Source organism: Bombus pascuorum, unplaced genomic scaffold, assembly GCF_905332965.1.
Source record: "Bombus pascuorum unplaced genomic scaffold, iyBomPasc1.1, whole genome shotgun sequence".
In the NCBI taxonomy this organism is placed as follows: domain Eukaryota; kingdom Metazoa; phylum Arthropoda; class Insecta; order Hymenoptera; family Apidae; genus Bombus; species Bombus pascuorum.
In genome coordinates, this window is record NW_026869730.1 from 410,430 (window position 1) to 431,351 (window position 20,922).

Genomic DNA, 20,922 nt, shown 5'->3' on the forward strand with positions numbered 1-20,922 from the left:
TTATATAAATTTAATATTATTTTTCTTTCTTCAATTGTGGTTTCTTTCGTTTTTCTAGACATTATTACTCTTTCTTGGTTTTTTGTTGTTTAATAACTGAAGTCTCCAGTTTCACTGATCGAGTGTTATAATTAAGAAGATTAAAGGAAGTCCTTAAAAGAAAAGGACTGCCAACAAAATATTAGAAGTTTATTATGTAATTAGTTATAAGCGTAAATATTCTACTGTGCCAATACTTTTGTCCACCCATAAAATGTTCAAAAAATATATTTTTGTTATTATTTTGCGTATTATTTTATTTATATTGTTGCTCTTGTTATGTAATAAACTAGGATAGATAATAAATAAATACGTCAAAAAGTTTTTTGTTTAAATCAATTTGTTTAATAGTTATAAGCATTTGTATCATAACAATCTTGCTGTGCCAATACTTTTGTCCAGCACTGTATATTAAGACGTCCTTAGTGAGGAGTGCCCACACTTCTAGCAGCAAAATGACGTTCGGTCCCGCGCGATTCTTCTGACGATGGATATAATAGCACGTACATGTTCCGTATACTTTGTAGTTGCAGGCGACTGACTTGCCGAGGTAAGTCGCAACTTTAGAGTCGCGCGCGATCCTTAATCGCGGTAGTAGGAATAAAAATTGTGCCATATTCGGCAATGGATTTTATAATCGCGTGGCTAATCGCAAATGGAAAGCACGCTTCAGACGGCAACGTTGGAAGACCAGAAAAATAAAGCTCTTCTGTCTCACAAAAGAAAGATACGTACATATGAGTTTCCTTATTCTTTCAAATTTTGGCGCTGCTGCGCCAATTTACGGCTATTAAAATATGGAGAGGACTTGGAGAGGTATTATAAGGAACTTCACTTTTCTAATATTCACGTAATTGCTCTACACGTGTGATACTCGCCAGAGATCTAGGGCATAAGATTTTCACACTGCGCTTCTCTCTTTTCTCTCAACGGAGTCCTAGGCCATCGTACAACGCTCGCATACATACTATGAAGGGGATACATACTTGTGTGTGGTTGTGCTATACGTTACCTCCCTCTCGCACGTACAATACAAATGTACCATATGCCGCTCTTAGTTTGAAAAACCTGACTATGAAGTGGGAAAGGTGACAAATGATGAAATGTTGTCAACACTGGTAACGAGTCAACAGTTCAGTACTTTCCTCGGAATCTTGAGGGAGAAAAATTACCTAGAGAAAATAATAACAAATTTGTTAAGTTTATTAATATATTCACATAGTAGACCGTAGACGATACATTTTATGTCTCATGAGACATGCGACATGCCGCGAGACCAAGCACCGAATTTCATATTTTATAGTTGGACATAGATACACAACTGTCTTGTAACTATACTATTATTATCAATACCAGAAATGCGTTCGGTTGCCGTCGATCGTTTGGTAGCAGACATATTATCTTTGAAGAGAACGCTTTGCATATAGTAAGTATCTATACTAATAAATTGCATGTATGTCTTTAACATTATTATTTTGTATAGTGCTTCTCCCTATAATATATATTAATATATAATATAAAATTTAAAATTTATTTCTGGTGACTTAAAGGACATAAGTATAACTTGTATGGCTTGTGTATGGCTGTGCATTACGTTATTTGCAAATTAATTTAAGTTTTTGGAATTATCGTAATATCGAATGATTATTCTTAGGAAGAAAATTACTCTGTACATGCACATATCTTAAGTTGCTAAAAGTTAAATTACAAAGTTAAATTACATGTAATGGATTAATAGTGTAGGATAATTAAAAAGAGTGTCATTTTTTATAAATTACGAAAAAGTTACTTATATCTGAACTAAGAAATGTCATAAATATCATAAAACGGAAGCAGAAGAAATAACATTGAAAGAGAGAATGAGAAAGAGTAATATTTTAAACGTAAAGGTTAGGTGTTAAATTCTACTCAAATCAAATAAAATATTTAATTAAATATAAAAAAAAGTTAAAGTATTTACTTAGTTATGTTTATTCCAAATTGTTTGTTTCGATATAATTTTTGCAAAATATTAAAGAATATATACTTGCGTAAATAAGAATATTACTTTCAAAGTCGAAACAATCATATAAACATTGATGTAGGAGCATTATAAATTCATAATTTTATTTTGTATACTTTGTTTGATAGAGAAATGAACATCTTTTTGCCCATTAGCAGTTGGTAGATAATGGTATTATATCATGAGACGTAATTTGATATGCCAGTTCTGTTAGATGGGAACACTATCTGCTTCGCATGTATATACAAGTTTCCGGTGAACCAAAATAAGAAGAGAAACCTTTGTTTGAGTTAATGAATTAAAAACTATTTGAAAGTGATCTGTGGAACAGTATAATTCAGAGAGATGAGGACGGAAGTTACAGAGTCACAACCTTTCAAAAACTTAAAAGAATTATTCGATAACGTGGGTAACTTGAAACCATGGCCAGAAATTGGAGAACTACGAGATTCAACTGATTATGTGTACAGTGGTTTAGAAATAAGCGCAGGAAGAACGCGGTTAGAAAAATTGGATAGAGAAGTACATCCGAAAACGTTGCTCTGTCATGATATGAAAGGTGGCTACCTAGAAGACAGGTAATAGAAATCACTATATTTATTAATTCATATATTATACATAATATACCCGTGATTTTTCAGATTTATATATGGATCAGAATCTTATGATTCTTACCTATTTTATCACTGGAGTGTTATTGACACTTTTGTGTATTTTAGTCATCATTTCATAACTGTGCCCCCTTTTGGATGGATTAATGCAGCACATAATCATGGTGTAAAAGTTCTTGGTACTGTAATTACGGAAAGAGAAGGTATCTGGGATGTTATACTTGAATATCATGAAGAAGTAAGAAGATTTGCAGATGCACTAATACTTGTTGCAAAATTTTATAAGTTTGATGGCTGGTTATTAAATATTGAAAATACCATTAAAAGTGAGCAAGTTAATAATTTAATTTATTTTGTAAAATATTTAACAGAAAATATTCATGAAGCAATTAGAAATTCTGAAATTATATGGTACGATAGCGTAACCAATGAAGGAAAATTAAATTGGCAAAATGAGCTTAACAGTAAAAACATGTAAGCTTATGACACTCTTATACTTTTACAATTGTTTCTGTTTGTAAATTTTATTTAATGTTCTGAATACAATGTTTCAGAGATTTCTTTTTAAACTGCGATGCCATTTACTTGAATTATAACTGGATGAAATCAAAATTGAAAAACAGTTTGGCACTTGCAAAAAATCACAGCAGAGATATTTATGATATTTATGTAGGACTTGATATTTGGGGAAGAGGTTGTCCTGGCGGTGGTGGATTTAATTCATCATATGTAATTACAATATTACTTATTTTATTGTAGCATATAATATAATATCGTTTAATATTTCATTAAACCATTATAATCTACAGGCTTTACAAAAAATACGACACGAAGGACTTTCTGTTGCACTTTTTGGTCCAGGTTGGACTCACGAATTTTTCGGATCTAAGACATTCCAAGAAGTAGAAGATCTATTTTGGGCACAGTTGTTTCCTTATTTATACGTTCATATATCTATCTACGAAGAAGAAGTATTCAAAACATCATTTTGCCGTGGCAGTGGTAGCATGTATTATCGCTGTGGTCAGGTATGTCAAATTTTGACAAACACATTATTTTTAACAAAGTGAATTTATCATAAAAGATATAACTTAGAAAACACGAAGTTGGCACCCTGCTGAGGGTAGCCACCCACATGCTATATTTATTTTTATTTTATTTTTTTTATTACCAATGAGATATAACACTTTACCAAATGTCCTTCATGACAAATTGTAAAAACCAAAATAAACCATATATAAAAAAAAAAAAAAAAAAAAAAACTGAATTTATTACATGAATATATTATAACTGAGATGCACATATTTTATGCAGGCACTATATGAAAGGGATGGAAAAAGATTTAAACACAAACCATTTTACAATTTATCCCTGCAAAATCCACAAATTTCAGTACCTATACCGCACATGAAATTTACATCATCGCCTCAACTTCCAGAACCGAAAAGTGAAAACGATCGAAATGAGTGTTCAGAAGAACCGATACATTATGTTTATGAAACGAGGAAGAATGTTGTTCGAGTATTAAAAAATGTTGTAAATATTGAAAATAAAATGCCAATGCTATATGGAAATAGCTTCGAATTTTGCAGCGAGTTCTCTTTCAGAGGTGGTGGTTGCATAAAATTAACTACAAATGATCTTACAACTAGGTCATATCACAGGTGAAGGAGTTATATATTTTGTAATTAAATTTATGATACCTCGCACAATTGTATTTTATATATTAATTATGTGTTTAAATTCATTTACAGACTATTTCTCGTTCACATCGAATTTCAACAAGACATTGTAGCAATCATTGCTTATAAAAAAATGGAGTCGTCCATAGCAAATGGAAGTCAACCCGAACCAATACTAGTTCTCGGCAATAATACAGGCTTAAAATCCATCGTTCATTATAAATCAAGGAATTTGGTTGCCAACTGGAAAAGATGGTAAGTCTACAAAATATAAATTGAAATATTTGTAACATAAAAAACAAGATCACAGAATTTAACAAGTAACCGTGATAGTTAGATATTCGAGATACTATCAACAATGATCTTAGGTTCAATAACGAATCCGCGGTTAACGGGATAACGAATATACTTTCTTCCAAAGTCTAAGTCGGACTGTTTGCTAAAAACGTGAAATATCCACTGATCGTAAGGACGTTGTTTTACTCGCTGATGAGATCGCACGAGAATGTTCCTCTCCGTCACAGTGATGCTAGAGAGAAAAACTATGATGGGGTGTGTCTCAGGTCACGAGATGATCGGATTCGTCGAGGACAACCCTCGTTCAGAAAGTGAGGGAAATGGACGTTGCCGTTAATTGGTTAATTTCTATGTATTTACTTAAAATTCTATATAAGAGTTGGTCGCAAATAATCTGTTAATTAAAACAGAAATTTCTATGTTGGTGGTTAGAGAAAGATGCTAGCCGCCATTGAAAGAAAGTTGCTAGCGGGAAACGTCGTTCGTGAGGAAAGCAGATCTGCCGTATCTTCCGGACTGTTAGGATAAAGACTGTTTGTCAATTTGAAGGACCTTAGTCAATTAAATCCTAAAATTTATAGCGGGTCCTCAGGCTAGCTAAACATATACTGTGAATGATGCATCGACATCTGGCAATCATGTTGCGGGAATAATTGGGTCTGTGTGTGGCGACCCACGGGGCAAAGATGGTTGGAATGTTTACTGTTGGATGTCGGTACAACTGTTTCTGTTTAAGGAGAGCTATGCAATTCTATACTATCTATGCTATTCTATTCTATGCTATCATTTCTTCTATATCTGTTACTTTCAGCTTCTTTCTATAAAAGGCTTCATGTGGTGCTTTTAACAAAGATAGTTGTGGTATTATCTTAAATTTCAAATCGTAAATGGAGATATATTAAACGTTTAGTTTGAAAATTAATTTGAAGTTTTTAAAAGGTGTCTTTAAGTTCATAATCTTTTTTAACTGTTGCATAAATGCAAAAAAATATTCTATTTAAACGACAATTTAAATTGAAAAAAATTCACACAGGAGAATATTAACAATAATTTTACTATTAATTCTATGTAAAAAGAGGAAGTAAACAATATTCAAATTATTGATTTATGTAAACTTATTTTTATTCGTTTTCTGAAATTACATAAACTTTTCTAAATTCTATAAAATAAAAATCTTTTTCAATGGAAGAACATTTTAACAAAAAGAGTCTCTTAGATTTACAGAATATACAGAAAAATTTTGTATGTTTATGATTTTCCCAACAAAATCATACAATACATAGAAATGCCAATATAGTCTGATGTGTGATCTCGAAATTCTAAAAGCGTCGAAGAAGTCACGTTCGTATTAATGTTCGTAATACTATACCCTTTCTATTTAACATGAAATTTTCCTTTTTGTTGTTAGTGTTTAAATTTGTGTGGTTTTTCTGATTTTGAAAATGACGAATGAAGAGTTAGTATTGTATATATACGTGAATCATAGTTTAATTTTCATGAAAGTGGGTCAGGATATTCTTATTTCTCACAATGATGTACGAAAAAGCTTGCTTGAGCGGTACAATTTTTCTCTACCGGCGATCTATCCTCATACTGACGAATCGTCGCCACGATCGTCACTAAGTATCGTGATTAAGTGAGAACTCTCGGCGAATTTGGTCACACGCTTTCGATGTAGACACCCGTAGATGTTAAAACGCAAGTTTGAACGATAGGTCCCGCGTGCTTTAATTCTCTTAATGAGGAATCGTTGTAGTTCTCTTGTCTGTTTTACGGTATGTTGTACGCGTTACGAGAAGAATGGAAGAATGGAATCGGTTACTTCCCACTATGTTAGCGATACACAAACGATGAACAAAACTATATAATTCTGTAGACGTCAGCCTACAACGTCCGAATTAACAAGTCGGGTATGAGAAACCCGGCCTGTTCGGTCTCGGGATCGAGTACCCGTCTTAAGGGAAGAAGCATAACAGAGCTTAAATATTTCTGGATCTTCGTTATAAGATCATAGATGATACTCGTGTCATTCATATCTTTCGTCATATCCTAGTTGAGACGTAACCATATTCTGTTCACAGTCGATACGTTCGGCCTTGTAGCTTGAGTCTACGAAGAAATCACGACCTGTACGAGACGTTCAGAAAGCTTATTGAACAAACTCAATTGGCTTGTGGCTCGCAAGTTGGCAATCTGGTGAAACGATCTTTGCAAGAGCTGATCCATCTAGCTTCTACTGTGTATAAAATATTGTTCCAGCTGTGCTTTTTGCTTCTGTTTCGCTGATATTGGAAATTGGATATCGGCGAGAAATCATGTTCCGTGTTTGTTTAGCAAGGTAAAAATTTCAAATCGCTAATAAAAATCTAAAATCGAAGAATTTATTAAAGATCTCAATAATACTTGATTGTAAAATTTTGTTGTTTGCTTGTTTTATTGTAGATCTGAATTAATAAAAAAGACATTCTTTTTTATTGAATAAATTTGGATAATTTTAGAAATTTCTTGAAATTCTGAATTTAAATTCATTACTCATTTATGTTTACAACCTATAAGAATATTTATTCTATTAAACAAGTGAATATTTTTTTTTTTGGCTGCGAACATTAGTGGGAAAGTATGTAAATGTTAATACCGTTGCAAAGGAATATTATACATTTCACACAGTTCTATTGCAAAATGAATAACGATTTTTAATTTAATTAAGAAATAATTTTTTATCAATCTACGGGCATAAATATATCTAAATAATCGTAACAGTCGAAACTAAAATTTGTAGTAAAATTATTTTATTAATATCATTTAATTTTATACGTATTCGAAACATATGCTCAATTAATATTAAATTTTAATTCACCGAGCAAAAATGCAAAGTTCGTGTCAATCAGATCGAACATCTCGTACATTTGCATCATATCATGAATGAATAAACTATCAGCGAGAAAATACCAGAGTTTTAAGATGAATCGATTAGCATAGTAAACGATTAAATTTTTTTTTTATTTTATTTTATTTTGGTTTTTTACAATTTGTCCTTATGGACATTTGGCAAAGTGTTATATCTTATTGGTGAAAAAAAAATAAAATAAAAATAAATATAGCAATATAGTGGGTGGCTACCCCCAGCGGGGTGCCAGCCTCGTTTTTTCTAAGTTATATCTTTTATGATAAACGATTTAATGAAAGAATTAACTAACGAATGTCTAAATAACAGAAGCATAGAATGGGAGTGAGTTCTCGAGGATAGCTGACATTCCTAATCTCACGTGCACATTAATCACTTACGATACGTATTATACATATATAGGAGTAGCCCCTTTTGTAGATGTTAATTCGTCTCTACGTTTTCTTTTGTGTAATTCCGGTGTTTCAGTAGTCTAGTTACAATCAAATTACAATAGAGTTATTTCGAGAAAAAAAATAATTCCGCATTCTGCTAATATAAATGTAATATTGGGAGATAGATGGATCACCTGTTTCGAATGCTTCTCGTTTATTATTATTGTTGAAGTGATCGCCACTTCTGAGAAAACTCTACATCTGGTCTTCCTTCGGTTTCTCAAGCGCTAAGGTCATCGATAGCGCGTAGATAGCGCACAAAAGAATGCGTCGATGACAGACCATAAGCGGTACACGTGCTACGTTGGTTTCGGCGGTTCTTTTAGTCTCAGGGTAACGTTGCTAGTGTCACGTAAAATAATAATGAATTTAAGGAGAAAAGAAACTTTTATTTTTCTCTTTTGTTTACAATATACTTCCGAGCTCTAGACGTGACCGTTCAAGACTATCTGACTGCTCTACTGCTCTTACTGAGGAAAACTCGGCGTGGGTGTTCCCTTTTGAACTCAGAACGCGGATTCGTTGTCCACACTTTTTGGTGGAAAAGTGAGGGTAATGATCCGCGATGCCCATTGGTAAATGAATTAGGTAGTAAAGACAAGGAGAGCTAGATATGGCTCGTGGGCATCCTTGTTCATGGGAAAACTCTTATCTTGCCAGACACCCGCTTTCTCCGTATTAGGTAAGAGCGTGCAACAAACATAAACCGAAAATGTTTACGTGAAGGAAACTGAAACTGAACAGATTCGGTTTATGTCGTCTTCTTAGGCCTGTTGCGAGTTAATAGAACAATAGATAGGTCTTGGCGTCCGGACTACGGGGAATCTCGCAAGGATCGTCACATCTGGCGTACTACATGGCAAAAGGAAAATTGATTCGTGACACTAGCGAGAGAATCTGGATCGGCTTACATTGTATTTCACATTTTGTACTTTATTATTCACAATATATATACTTTCAATACCTTACAATTTACCCACGCATTTCTTTAATTCCACATACACCGAATAACCCTAACACTGATTACAGGAAGGGAATACCGTGTGAGCGAGCCACTTCCGCATTCGACCGGAAACTGCAATGAGTACAGCTGTGGATCCGAGGGCCACGCTGAGTGTTCGCCAGAGGACTGCGTGCCCCTTCTCCCCAAGATACCACTTGCATCAGATATATCGGACGCACCAGAAGACGATTTCGAAATTTTCAACCGTGCCAGGGATCAAGAAATCGACGAGAACTTCTAAAGAACGATTATCGGCTGTTTCATGAAATTTTCGAACGCGTGACTCGCGAGAGACTCGGCTTTCACGTAATCGCGGTCTTCTACGTGTTTCGCCTTTACCTATTAAGCTTTTCTTCCTTATTCGGAATTTGTTGATCGATATGAATTATACGCGAAGATTGAACAATGTTAATCATTACGTTAACGTTAAAATGAATTATTTAAATTTGTGTGGTTTTTCTGATTTTGAAAATGACGAATGAAGAGTTAGTATTGTATATATACGTGAATCATAGTTTAATTTTCATGAAAATGGGTCAGGCAGTTCATTTTTCTCGTGCGTCTTTCAATCATTCCATAAACTATTGTGTCTGTCTTGTATCCGTGGGATCCCGTGTCCGCTTAAAAATGGTTGTATGCTAAATAAAAGAAAATCCTACGGTATGTCGATTTTCTTTCGATTTTCCCTTTATCCTTATATTATCTATATTATATATGTGTAATATACGTCATGGTTCTAAATCCGTGTGAAGTCAGCGAAATTCTGTGACCCAAGATAATATGGAAATTAAGAATAACAATATTACGTGGAGGTTTCGGTTTTGAGAAAATAAAACTTAAAAGCCTGTCAACTACATATGTATACGAGTTTGATTCTCGATTCGGCAGAAGTAAACAATTGATAGGAGATTATTCAACATGCGAAAATAAATAAAGAACACCTCCGATGTAATAGTTACTCTATTATTACGTATTATTTTGGTACGTGGTAGAATAAGTCATAGAATCTTCTTGACTTCATTTCGACATCGCAAGTCGCTTCCTGTTTCTGAATACCCAAGTTATATTTCACAAAGACCAGAAAAGTATTTAAGCGTTCAATAACATTATCCACTATATTAATAAGCGTCAATATTCAGCGGCACCATATTTAATACTTATTATATGCTTAAGATAGTTTCATGTTGTATACTAAGTTTTTACTAAATGCATGTTCACGATAAATATCTTGTAACTCCTATGTACATTTCTAGAATGGTTTCAAATTTATTCGATATAATACTGATAGTGGCATCTTGTAATGTTAATGACTTTCAACATACAATATGAACATAAAAGTTCTTTGCAATAAGTGTTGAAATACTTTCGTGAAAGCGTATAATTATTCTGGATAAAGTACTAATGTACTATTATAAACGTAGTTTTACTTTTAGAGATTTATCGGTATATCAATGTTTATTTGAAGAGTATGATAAATTTGCAGAAGTGATTGATATCAGAAAGTAACTTCTGGAATTATTGAACTCTGTGATAACAAAATAGATTGGAACGCGCTATAGAAAAATTTGTTCAATGGTATGATTATTACTCGAAACAATAATCTGAAAGCTGTTCTATAACAATCTATAAAATCTTCAAGGTACAGGAAATACGTTTTTAAATCCTATATTGTAGAAAGGAACAGAAGTAAAACTCGTTATGGTATATACAACTAATTATATCGAATTATATACAAGCATTTCTATATGATATATTATATATTTTATACGTAATATGTAATATAAAAATTGATATATTATATATATTCTATATTTTATGCAAAGCAATTTTTAAAATGATACCAGTATACGTAGAGTAAAAATATTTCCCAAAGGATTGTGCAACGTAAGTGACGTACGAACAAGATATTAGAAACAAATAATTAAATGGCGCGTGTATAGCAAGGGAAAGTAGACATACTTGGGATGCGTATTTGATTTCCACTACAATAGAATCTACGTTTGAATATAATTTTGTATACACATGTATTACTTCGATAATTATTCCAAGATTTCTTAAATTAATAATAAAATTAAGTAGACAATAAATTTAATAAACATATATATTATTCATTACTGTTAGATTATCATTAAAGAGAAGCTTGTTATTTTCTACAAAAATGTTAAATTTCCTTCGTTGTATTATATGCAAATTTTACATTAGAAAACTAAATATTTAATTTTATCAGCAATAAAGTAATAGCTTTTTCTTTTATCAACAGCTCCGTCTCAAGTTCTCAAATAAATTTCTGCAATTATTAACCATTTAGACAAGATAATATTGCTTAGAAAGTTAATTAGACGTTTATAAATAATGTTAACATCAAAATTGATTAAAAAACGAATAATTGATTCTATATTACATACAATATACTATAAAATAAAGTACAATTATCAATCTTCTTTAACAAATCTAATTTTCAACAACGACACATTATTTGCGTATTATTTACATACTTGAATAATAACAAGATAACTTCGATAACCGAAAACCGATTAAAATCCGGATGACAGGAAGAACCTGTTTCATCGGAATTAATCCAATTATGTAATAACATTACAAATTCACAGCAAACGTGTTTGCCAGCCGTTTCAATATCGACAAATAGCGCATTCCAGATTAATTAAATTAACGTCATCATTGATCAGTGATCAGTTATTTAATTTCATGTAAATACACATGTAAGTACAGATTCATTTGTTATTCGTCATCCTTTATGATATATAATAATCCGTATTGATTGCTACGAAATGAGGAGAAAAGATATCTCGATCAAAGAGTCTGAATATTTTAATGAATGAAATGCAAATAGAGAGAGAGAGAGAGAGAGAGAGAGAAGGAAAGAGAGAAAGAGAATCAAAAACAAAATTATAAAAATACAGTACAAGATACAGTTATAAAATTAGTTTAACACGTACTCTACTTAATTTTTAGTTTAATGATACATATTTATATCATTCAATTAGGGAATTATTTGCTGGAAAATCTAGTTCTCAAAATCGTTCATATCACAAAAATTACAGCAAAAATGCTGTAACATACTAAATATGATATTTCTTTTACAATTAATACTTTATTTTGCAAATATCAAACACGGTAATTATTTTAAGTAGTTTATCTAATTATTAGGAGGAATATTTTAAAATGTCTCAATCAGATTTTTACATTAATTTTTATTCGTCAGCAGCATTTAGTTCTCTTAATAATTACTATATGTTACAAATATGACAAAAATTAAACAACAGATATTACAATATTTATTTCTTCCTTATGTAATTCTGTACTTATTTAAATAATAATGTAACCTGTAGTTTATTTAAATATGAACAATTTATTACATACAATCACAAAAGATCTATATTTTTATCAAGCCTAGGACTTTGGTTATCCGAATTGATCACGATCTGCTGTCGAATTGAATTTTTCCGAAATATTATCTATTCCATATATTTCATCACTTTTTCTTATTGTAAATAAAAGACAGAAGGTAATTTAGTTTGAACTATTTTATAAATATTAGTATTAAGGAGCGCCAAAGCTTTTCAATAAGAATGTAATAATTTCTTTAACATTCTGTTCTTGTTTCTCAATGTCTTTCAATGTTTCTCAAATCTTTTCTTGCAAGGGAGCATCTTTAAATTTTTGATTACTTAATGTTCTGATCATCGAGTCCGTAATAATATTAGAAAACATTTACTTACGATAAGAAAGGAAAAATATTTTTGAAATTATCACATAGTACATGAACAAGTAACACGAGCATGCTTAGTACCTTGATTGGTTTGGATTTCTATACATGAAAAATACACGAATTCCATTGACCGGCCGAGCATACATTTCTCCAAACTGCATAGAAATCGGCGTAAAAGTGAAAACATTTCACTTAGAAGGTCATACTTGTGTAACTCTTTCCGCGGGTTTGCAAACCGTAGAGAATTGCAGCGCTGCAATTCATTGTTATTCGATGTTTTCTGGCGACACTCTAATGAATACAATTATTTCAATGTTCATGTGTACTCTGTTATTTGTATAAGAGACAAAAGTGAGTCTCATTGTAGAATAAGAGAGTTCTTAAATCAATTTCATATATTTTAAGAAGACACACGTTTTATCTTTCACATTGCATTGTGAATCATAATTGATTTAAAAATGTTTCAAAAAGTTGATTACTATGTTTTAGAAGGATTAAGTTCTAAAGTGAAAGTAAACTAAGATAACCATGTATATGTATAATTCTTTGCAATAAAAGGTTTCCCAAGCTTTTTAAATATCCTAATAATATAGATTGCTTTCTAATTTTGAAGACTGTTTAAAATTTTACACATTTAAAAAATTAAAGAAAATTTTGAAATCAGAGTATCTCATATAGTTTGTGCTTTTTAATTGGTATTTTAAACTTATGTAATTGTAATCTTATTATACTTATATAACTCTATATACGATTTACATTTATATATTAAAACTTAATTGAATCATATTTTAATTGTTATCATGCTAAAACACATTATAATATAAATCGATTTTAATGTTTCTCAGGTTTGATTACCTTGGTCTTCACAGTTCTACTGACGCCCTATAAGTCTCTCGGCCAGAGTTTGCAGATGTGCGCAGACGGAGTTGCCAGTTTGACAGGACTTGCTGGTATTGTTGATGCGTTGATGACGCCGCGCAACAGATTTTCCGGCTTTACCATGGCTTTCCTTGTATTCGACCTCGCTGCCTTTGGCCTTTCGTTTACATCTCTATCTGTGATCGTCGTTCGTATTTCCACAAACGTAGGGATGCCACTGGATGGTGACAAGTCTAATTCGGTACGTATTGTCTGTACTTTCACCGGTACTGTCCTTTCCTATTTCTTTTTCTCTGCTGAACACTATGTTGCACTACTGAAATGTTAATTACTATTTTTCTACGTTACTTTTGTTTTCTTTTCCTTCAGTTAAATTCTTCATTATTTAATAATCTATACAATTATTTATATAGTAAATAACAAGTATTGAAGTAACGATCAAATAAATGTTGGAGAGGACATACATATTTTTATTGAAAACTTTCAATAATTGTGCTGAACTATAGATGATACAATTATAATAATATTTTGTATTACGATTTGAATTATAAGATAACATTCATGTAAGCCAAATCTCACATTGTTGCCAGGACAAAGCTAAATTAAATTTCATCCGGATAAAAATTGTATATATTTAAAAATGCTTTTTTATTAAACTAAAATTTATCTATCAAAATAGCTTCGCCTTAGATAAAGTATTCAATGCTTTATTACATTAATTAAATGTTTTTTTTAAAAAGTATAACGAATATTAAAAAAGTAGCTAAAATTGTTATCGAAAATGTACTAATATTTATTACTTACTAATAATAAGTTATTATTGCCTCTACCAGAAGAATTTTAACTAGCTGATGCATATGCACTATTTCATTTGCGAGAAGAGCATAATTCCAGAAAAAATGTCATTTCAGAGCTGTACTGAAAAATTGTTGATCGATCGTATAAAAAAATTCTTAAAGTGAAAACAGAAAGCGATTAACATAGCAAACGTTATATTATATTTCATGCTTAAGCTTGTAGTGCAACGATCGATTCATACGCTAATTAATAAGCCATAAAAGATATAACTTGGAAGAAACGAAGCTGGCACCCCGCTGGGGGTAGCCACCCACACGCTATACTTATTTTTATTTTAATTTTTTTTTCACCAATAAGATATAACACTTTACCAAATGTCCTTCAGGACAAATTGTAAAAAAACCAAAATAAAAGAAAAAAGAAAAGAAAAAGAAAAATTAGTAAGCAACGTCGGTGGCGCAAATTCGTTTCCGATCGTTTTCTCATTCATCGGTCGGGTCGATGAGTTTCGGCGTCGCAAATCAACCAAAACAGGGCTTAAAACCGCTGGAACCGTTCGATCGCCGGAGAAAGTTTCCAATGCCAAGGCTAAAACGCGGCCAGGGCACACACCATCGTGAAATTTCACAAAATTACTTCGCCTCTAGACCCCGATGGAACGCGTCGCGCCTCTTCCGCTCAATGATCTATTTTTCGAGATACATTTTTCGAGATGCAGTAACCTGAATTTTAAAGGAGGGAATCGATGGATCGGAACTGCAATGTTTTAAAGATTAAGAAATCGTTATAGCGTAATTGGAATGTAAAAAAGCTTGGTGAAATTTTCGTATTTTAAATATTTTCTAAATCTTGGCTTCTTGGGTAGTTAAAACTTCTTGGACAGTTAAAACTTCTTGGATAATTAAAGCTTCTTGGATAGTTAAAAAATATTAATAAGATCATTTTACAAATAATGTTAATCGTTCCTTACAAATTACTGTGTTTTTGTCATCTATTTTTGAAAGATTCATATCTTTGAATCTGTCAGGTTATTCCCTTTTAACTGTTTTATACTAAAATATTTCTTAAAAAAAAAAAAAAAAAAAAAAAGAGAAGAACAAAAATTAAAGAATCTTTTCATGTTTTATATGAACTATATAGTTTTATATTATTCTCCAATTCGACATTTATACCTTGAATGTAATATTTTGAAAACGACCACTGTTACTAAATTTGTTAATTTTATCGAAAATTTATACATATCAGCAATTATTCACCTACTCAATTACTATACTTGTATAAATGTCTGTTATTATTCGTGAAACCCAGTTTTCTATTGTAAAAACTTGTTCGTAAAAAGTTAAACTTTAATAATATGTACGTGTGTATTCGTAGAGATCAAAGATGTACTATCTTAAGAATTCATAAATTCTTGTTATGTAATAAGAATCTAAATGTAAAGTTTCGCGAAAGAGCGGATTACGGAATTAATGATGGATCGAAGGTGTACGATCTGAAAGATTCATAAGTTCTTTTAATATAATTTGAGTCTGAGAAACTTTTTAAAAAGCTAGAGCATTGCAAAAGTAATAATTCATCGAAGGATTTATAAATCTTTGGATTTAACTTGAGTTTAAACAGCACTGGAAGAGAGGATTGTCGAAGTAACGATGACTTCAAAGTACACCGTTTTAAAGATGCATAAATCCTTATAAGAGGACTCGAAGCTAGGAAATTTTTCACGAAAGCAGGATTATAAAAATAACAATGGATTAAAAGATTTATAAATCTTCTAAATTTAATTCCAATCTATACAAATGTATACAGGTGAAAGGTGAAAAGGTGAAAGGTGAAAAGGTGAAAAGGTTAAAAGGAATTAGAGAATTAATGATGGATCGAAAGTATGTTATGTTAAGAAAGTTAAGAAAATTTTTGTTGATTTCAAAAATGGTAATTTGAAAGATAAATGCACTTATCCTTTCTAGTGAAATGATCAAAATATGGTAATAAATGAACAATATTAATATTAAACGATAAGAGTTTTGTGATAATACTAGTATAACAGCACTAATATGAATTTTCAGTAAAACTAATAAATTTAGGGACAATGTAAATTCTGTAAATGTTATTCAAAGTGTAAATATTAAATAAGAAGGTGGTACAAACATATTTCAACTCGTTTATAAAATAAACACTTTTGACAATAGAAAATACTCAAAGATCCACATTGTCTTAAATTGAAGAAATTCTTTGAATAGAAAATCGTTGATTCTAAAAAATAATGGCGCAAAAAACATTCTAAAAAGGATAATAAAATAAATGGAAAAGTTTCTTTAGTTTAGACACGTTTTAACATCGCATCAACTCCATCACGTGGTTATTAGCGATAGCTAATAATAACAATATTAGCAGAAAGGAATTTATTATTATTAGGATATTCTAGTTAAATATCGCTAAATAAGGACATGCCTTTCAGGAAGGATAAGACGCGTGAAACTTGAGTTTTACCATTGAGATTTCCACCTAAAGCTCCTTTGATCTGGTATTTGTTACGAGAGTAATTGTATTTAAGACAATTTACAGAACATGTGTTTGATGGTAATTTGACAATTGCAGATATCGTACGTTGGTTAGTGTTAGGTTTTGACGAATTAGATTTTGAGAATTAGATTTGTATGTGCAAGTTTAGTCTGACCAATTCTAAGTTTGTTTAATACAACTTCGTGTCGATGATCGAGATTCCTGAGACCTACGTTCTTGTTAAAAAATTCTTTATTTATTAATTCGACTGCATTCGAGACTGCTGAGTTTGTCCATTTCATTCGTTTGGCGATTCAAATTAAACATAGCTGTTCCAGTTGAATCGGAGATTTTTCAAACTTTTTTGTTAAAAATAAGGTAGGAACGTCCTTTGCTATCTTCTCCGCCAATTCATTGGAATATTCATCTATGCAAACATAACTGTTTCACCTTCATTAATTACGGAGTGATTTGTTTCCAATATATCAAATGCGATATCATCAGATCTCTATACTTGATAAATGTGATAGCATCCCTGTTATCGGTGAGAATAGTGTGGTTTTTGATTGGTCAATTATAAGAAGTTGAATTGCTATTAATTCTGCTGATTTAATGCCAATATTGTTAGGTAATATAAATTTTAATATGTCATCTCCATAGATATAATTTTCCATAATTTTCCAGATCGGAATTTATCGAAACATGTTTGAATGACCAAAAAAGAATTTTGGAGAATCTATGCCAATAAATTTAAGTAAATTTAACGTCCAATAATCCAACTCTATTCCCCTTTCAATTCTCGAAGATGCTCCAGGCGTAATTCGTGGTTGCGGTCTGAATGCCTACGAGATTCTTGCGATGAATAATTGCAATAAGTGCCTTGTGTATATAAGGGTTATAAGGTGGTTTATTTTGTGATTAAATACGACAACTCTACTGTATTAATTTATTGATGTGTTTAATATAGATTCCATAAAGCTTAATAGTATAATTCTATTTTAATATAAAGATAAAGAATAATAAATTCTATGCCTTTTTCTATGCTACAGAAATGATTGACCTACTCGTCAATCGCACAGTCCAAACCAGTGTGCCTAGAAACCAGTGTGCCTAAAATTTGCACAGTATACTTCTTTTATGATGTAGACATGAAATAAAGAATAATTTATGGAAACTACAGATCCCAAAAGGGCAAAAAGAGGTCTAATTTTTTACAGGGTAACCGTATCTCTATGTCCACTAAGTTTAGAAACCTGAAATTCGACGTACAAACTTTCCACTAGAAATAAACGAACACGTGTTTGGGCGTTTTTCGAAATTGAACCCCTAGAAACTGTTTAAAAAGAGTTTAAAAAAATAAATATAAATTCAAATACTGTTATATTATAAAGTAAATTTAATAAGATCCAAACTCATGTTCGTGAATCACTGTACATGTCAACTATTGTCAAAGCTAACCCTAACAAATGCAACCACATCACATTCACATTGAGAAAACAGATAACACCAAACATCTTCCTGAACGGCACGCAAATAACACAAACAAGGCAAGTCAAACACCTTGGACTTTACATAGATACACACTTCACATGGGGAGCACGAGGCGGGTATGGGTTCTCAGTGCGTAGCATCATGCCCTGAGAAACCCCGATGTATCTGATGTTCACCTATAGTCGGGTGGCGGCTGGTCGGCGCTGTGGCGCCCGTCAGATCGCTGATCCGGTGCGGAGAACTTCGGAGAAGTTGGTGGGCCCATATCTGTCAAGACCACTCACCTCACCTTCACGTGGGGCTCCCCGTCACCCTGCATCGGTCCCGACCGGGGTAGGGTGCGAAAGAGTGAGTGGCACCAAGACGAGAAGACGATAAAACAAACCCTTGATGATGAAGATAATGATGATATGTCGGAAAATATAAATAATGAAGTTTACGGTGCAGGGGAGGGATACCCCAGTACCGGCGCAGACGTGGGTGGACAAGCGGGCTCCGCTGTGTCGTTAGCTTGTGACCGTGGCCGGATGGGGGTGGACCACCAGGCCCCCATTCATGTTATCACGACTGGTGAGGAGGAAGAAGGAGACATTGAAATGGAAGAGGCTCCGATAGAGTAAGCTACATCAAAATTGATAAATGACAAATTGATAAATGATAAATTGATAAATGATAAATTGATAAATGACTATGAACTATTGTCTTTTTACAGAATACAGCGAGGTGCCGGGTATTCAACCGCCTTGCTTGGAACGTATATATAATCAACAAATAAAGGACGCGAAATACAGCACACTCTTCTCTTAATACTGAACATTTTACTAATGAATTATAAATAGCCTATATGCAAGTATTATTTACATATTTAATTCGCTACAAACTGCATACAATTATATGTAATCACATATAATTATATATAATCACATATAAAATAAATACAATTGTTTGATGAGATAAGCTACAAATACCACTTCCCAGTGACAATTAATCTAGAACTTATATTTGTCACCAAAAATTATGAACATTATAATGTAATGTGCGCTTTCCCTTTAATTAAAATTATAATACTATAATAACAGATAGACTGCACTGTTGCTCGTTGCAAAATGAACATCTTAAAATATCAACCCTGTTTCTACATACAACTCATTAATATCTATGTACAACTATTATGATATACTTTATACATTTCTCAAGTATGAATTACCACTACGTTCACGAGTGCTTAGAGGAAAACAAGATAAATATAATTTGCGTTTAATTAATTTGTTGTTGTTGGTGTTAAACGAGTCTGAAATGTAACGTTGTTGGGTCAAAGTAAATAGACTTTGACGAATATAAATTTGCTATAGTAGTTTCGTTCAACCGCCTGACAAGAGTACAAGAGTTCTTCCGAAGTAGGTACCCTGTACCTGTATATTTATCTCTACTTTTCAGTCGAACAAGTACCAGCTTACCATTCTTCTACAGTAACGTACCTCGTTAATTATTCCGAATATTTCATACGTCTTTATGCCTCATTTGTCTTTCATCGAGATAATATTAAACTTTATGACCCACCTTTTTTTACCAAAAGATTTTTTAAAAATCAATCAAACCTCACACTTTTATCAAACGAAGAAAATTGAAACTTGCTGTTTATATTACTATATAACAATAGTTATATAGTTCAAGTTAGTACATTAAATTACATCATATTTTCGTGTGACACTCAATGCAGTGAGGTTGCAGAAATAATAGGAGAGGAAACAAATTCAGCTCGGCTGAATATCGATTGACAAAAGTTTCAAGATAGACATTTTTTTTTCTTTTTTTTTTCTTTAATGTTGTTTTTTTTTACAATTTGTCCTGAAGGACATTTGGTAAAGTGTTATATCTCATTGGTAAATAAAAAAAAAAAAAAATAAAATAAATATAGCATGTGGGTGGCCACCCCCAGCGGGGTGCCAGCCTCGTGTTTTCCAAGTTATATCTTTTATGAAGATAGACATTTATACTAATGTGTTTTTAAATACTAATACATTAGTTAAATTACATATTCCATAAACAAATGTAATCGTACGTGTAATAAAACTATTTATTATTTATCTGTTGAAAAATATATAATAAACGTAAACATATTGAGTAATAAATATATAATTTTATTATACCATATAATAAAAATTATTCTATATTAATTATTACAATAAATTATTCCATATTTTATATTCTAGTGATAATAAAGATTATATATCTATAAATCGTAAATATATATTTTACAATATAATATGCACTAAAATTCGTTGTTGAAGATAATTACCATATTTAAAGTCGAAAAAGGTTCATAATATGCCAAAATTTATAGAAAGTCTAAGGTGATTAATAACCCAGATTAATGTAAATAATCAAATGTAATTGTCGCTAATGACCTCGTAATTAAAGTAACATCAATCATTAATAAAATGAAAGTACCGTATGCCATTACAAATTGCAAAGACCATCATTTATAATATACTTCTAGTATGTTATAATTTTTTGTTTTTGTTTATGATTGTCCAATGAATCTTCTTTTT

The 20,922-nt window shown here is 31.7% G+C and overlaps 2 protein-coding genes across 8 annotated transcripts in view; one reads left to right on the forward strand and one right to left on the reverse strand.

Annotated features, from left to right (window-relative positions):
- LOC132915621 (POU domain, class 6, transcription factor 2-like) overlaps window positions 1–20,922 on the reverse strand; it is a 455,505-nt gene that overhangs the window by 328,629 nt on the left and 105,954 nt on the right. The window lies entirely within an intron of this gene.
- Window positions 1,416–9,636, forward strand: LOC132915618 (cytosolic endo-beta-N-acetylglucosaminidase-like). 7 transcript variants are annotated; one of them, XM_060975453.1, is made up of 8 exons: window positions 1,416–1,465; window positions 2,247–2,619; window positions 2,683–3,126; window positions 3,207–3,381; window positions 3,462–3,680; window positions 3,967–4,316; window positions 4,407–4,589; window positions 6,713–7,382. In XM_060975453.1, the coding sequence occupies exons 2-8, from the start codon at window positions 2,387–2,389 to the stop codon at window positions 6,915–6,917; spliced, it is 1,809 nt and encodes a 602-aa protein (XP_060831436.1). In that variant the 5' UTR covers window positions 1,416–1,465; window positions 2,247–2,386; the 3' UTR covers window positions 6,918–7,382. The 7 variants fall into 7 exon arrangements, 6 of the variants coding, with proteins under 6 accessions (XP_060831436.1, XP_060831435.1, XP_060831439.1 ...); XM_060975452.1 differs by having other exon boundaries at window positions 1,418–1,465; window positions 2,170–2,619; XR_009659926.1 differs by lacking the exon at window positions 1,416–1,465 and adding an exon at window positions 9,000–9,636 and having other exon boundaries at window positions 1,658–2,619; window positions 6,713–6,969.

Excerpts from the sequence above, each read along its gene's own strand:
- LOC132915618 (XM_060975453.1), top strand. The coding sequence starts at position 2,387 with ATGAGGACGGAAGTTACAGAGTCACAACCTTTCAAAAACTTAAAAGAA. Across the intron at positions 3,127-3,206 it reads GAGCTTAACAGTAAAAACAT|AGATTTCTTTTTAAACTGCG; the intron begins GTAAGCTTATGA and ends ACAATGTTTCAG. Across the intron at positions 3,681-3,966 it reads TGTATTATCGCTGTGGTCAG|GCACTATATGAAAGGGATGG; the intron begins GTATGTCAAATT and ends TATTTTATGCAG.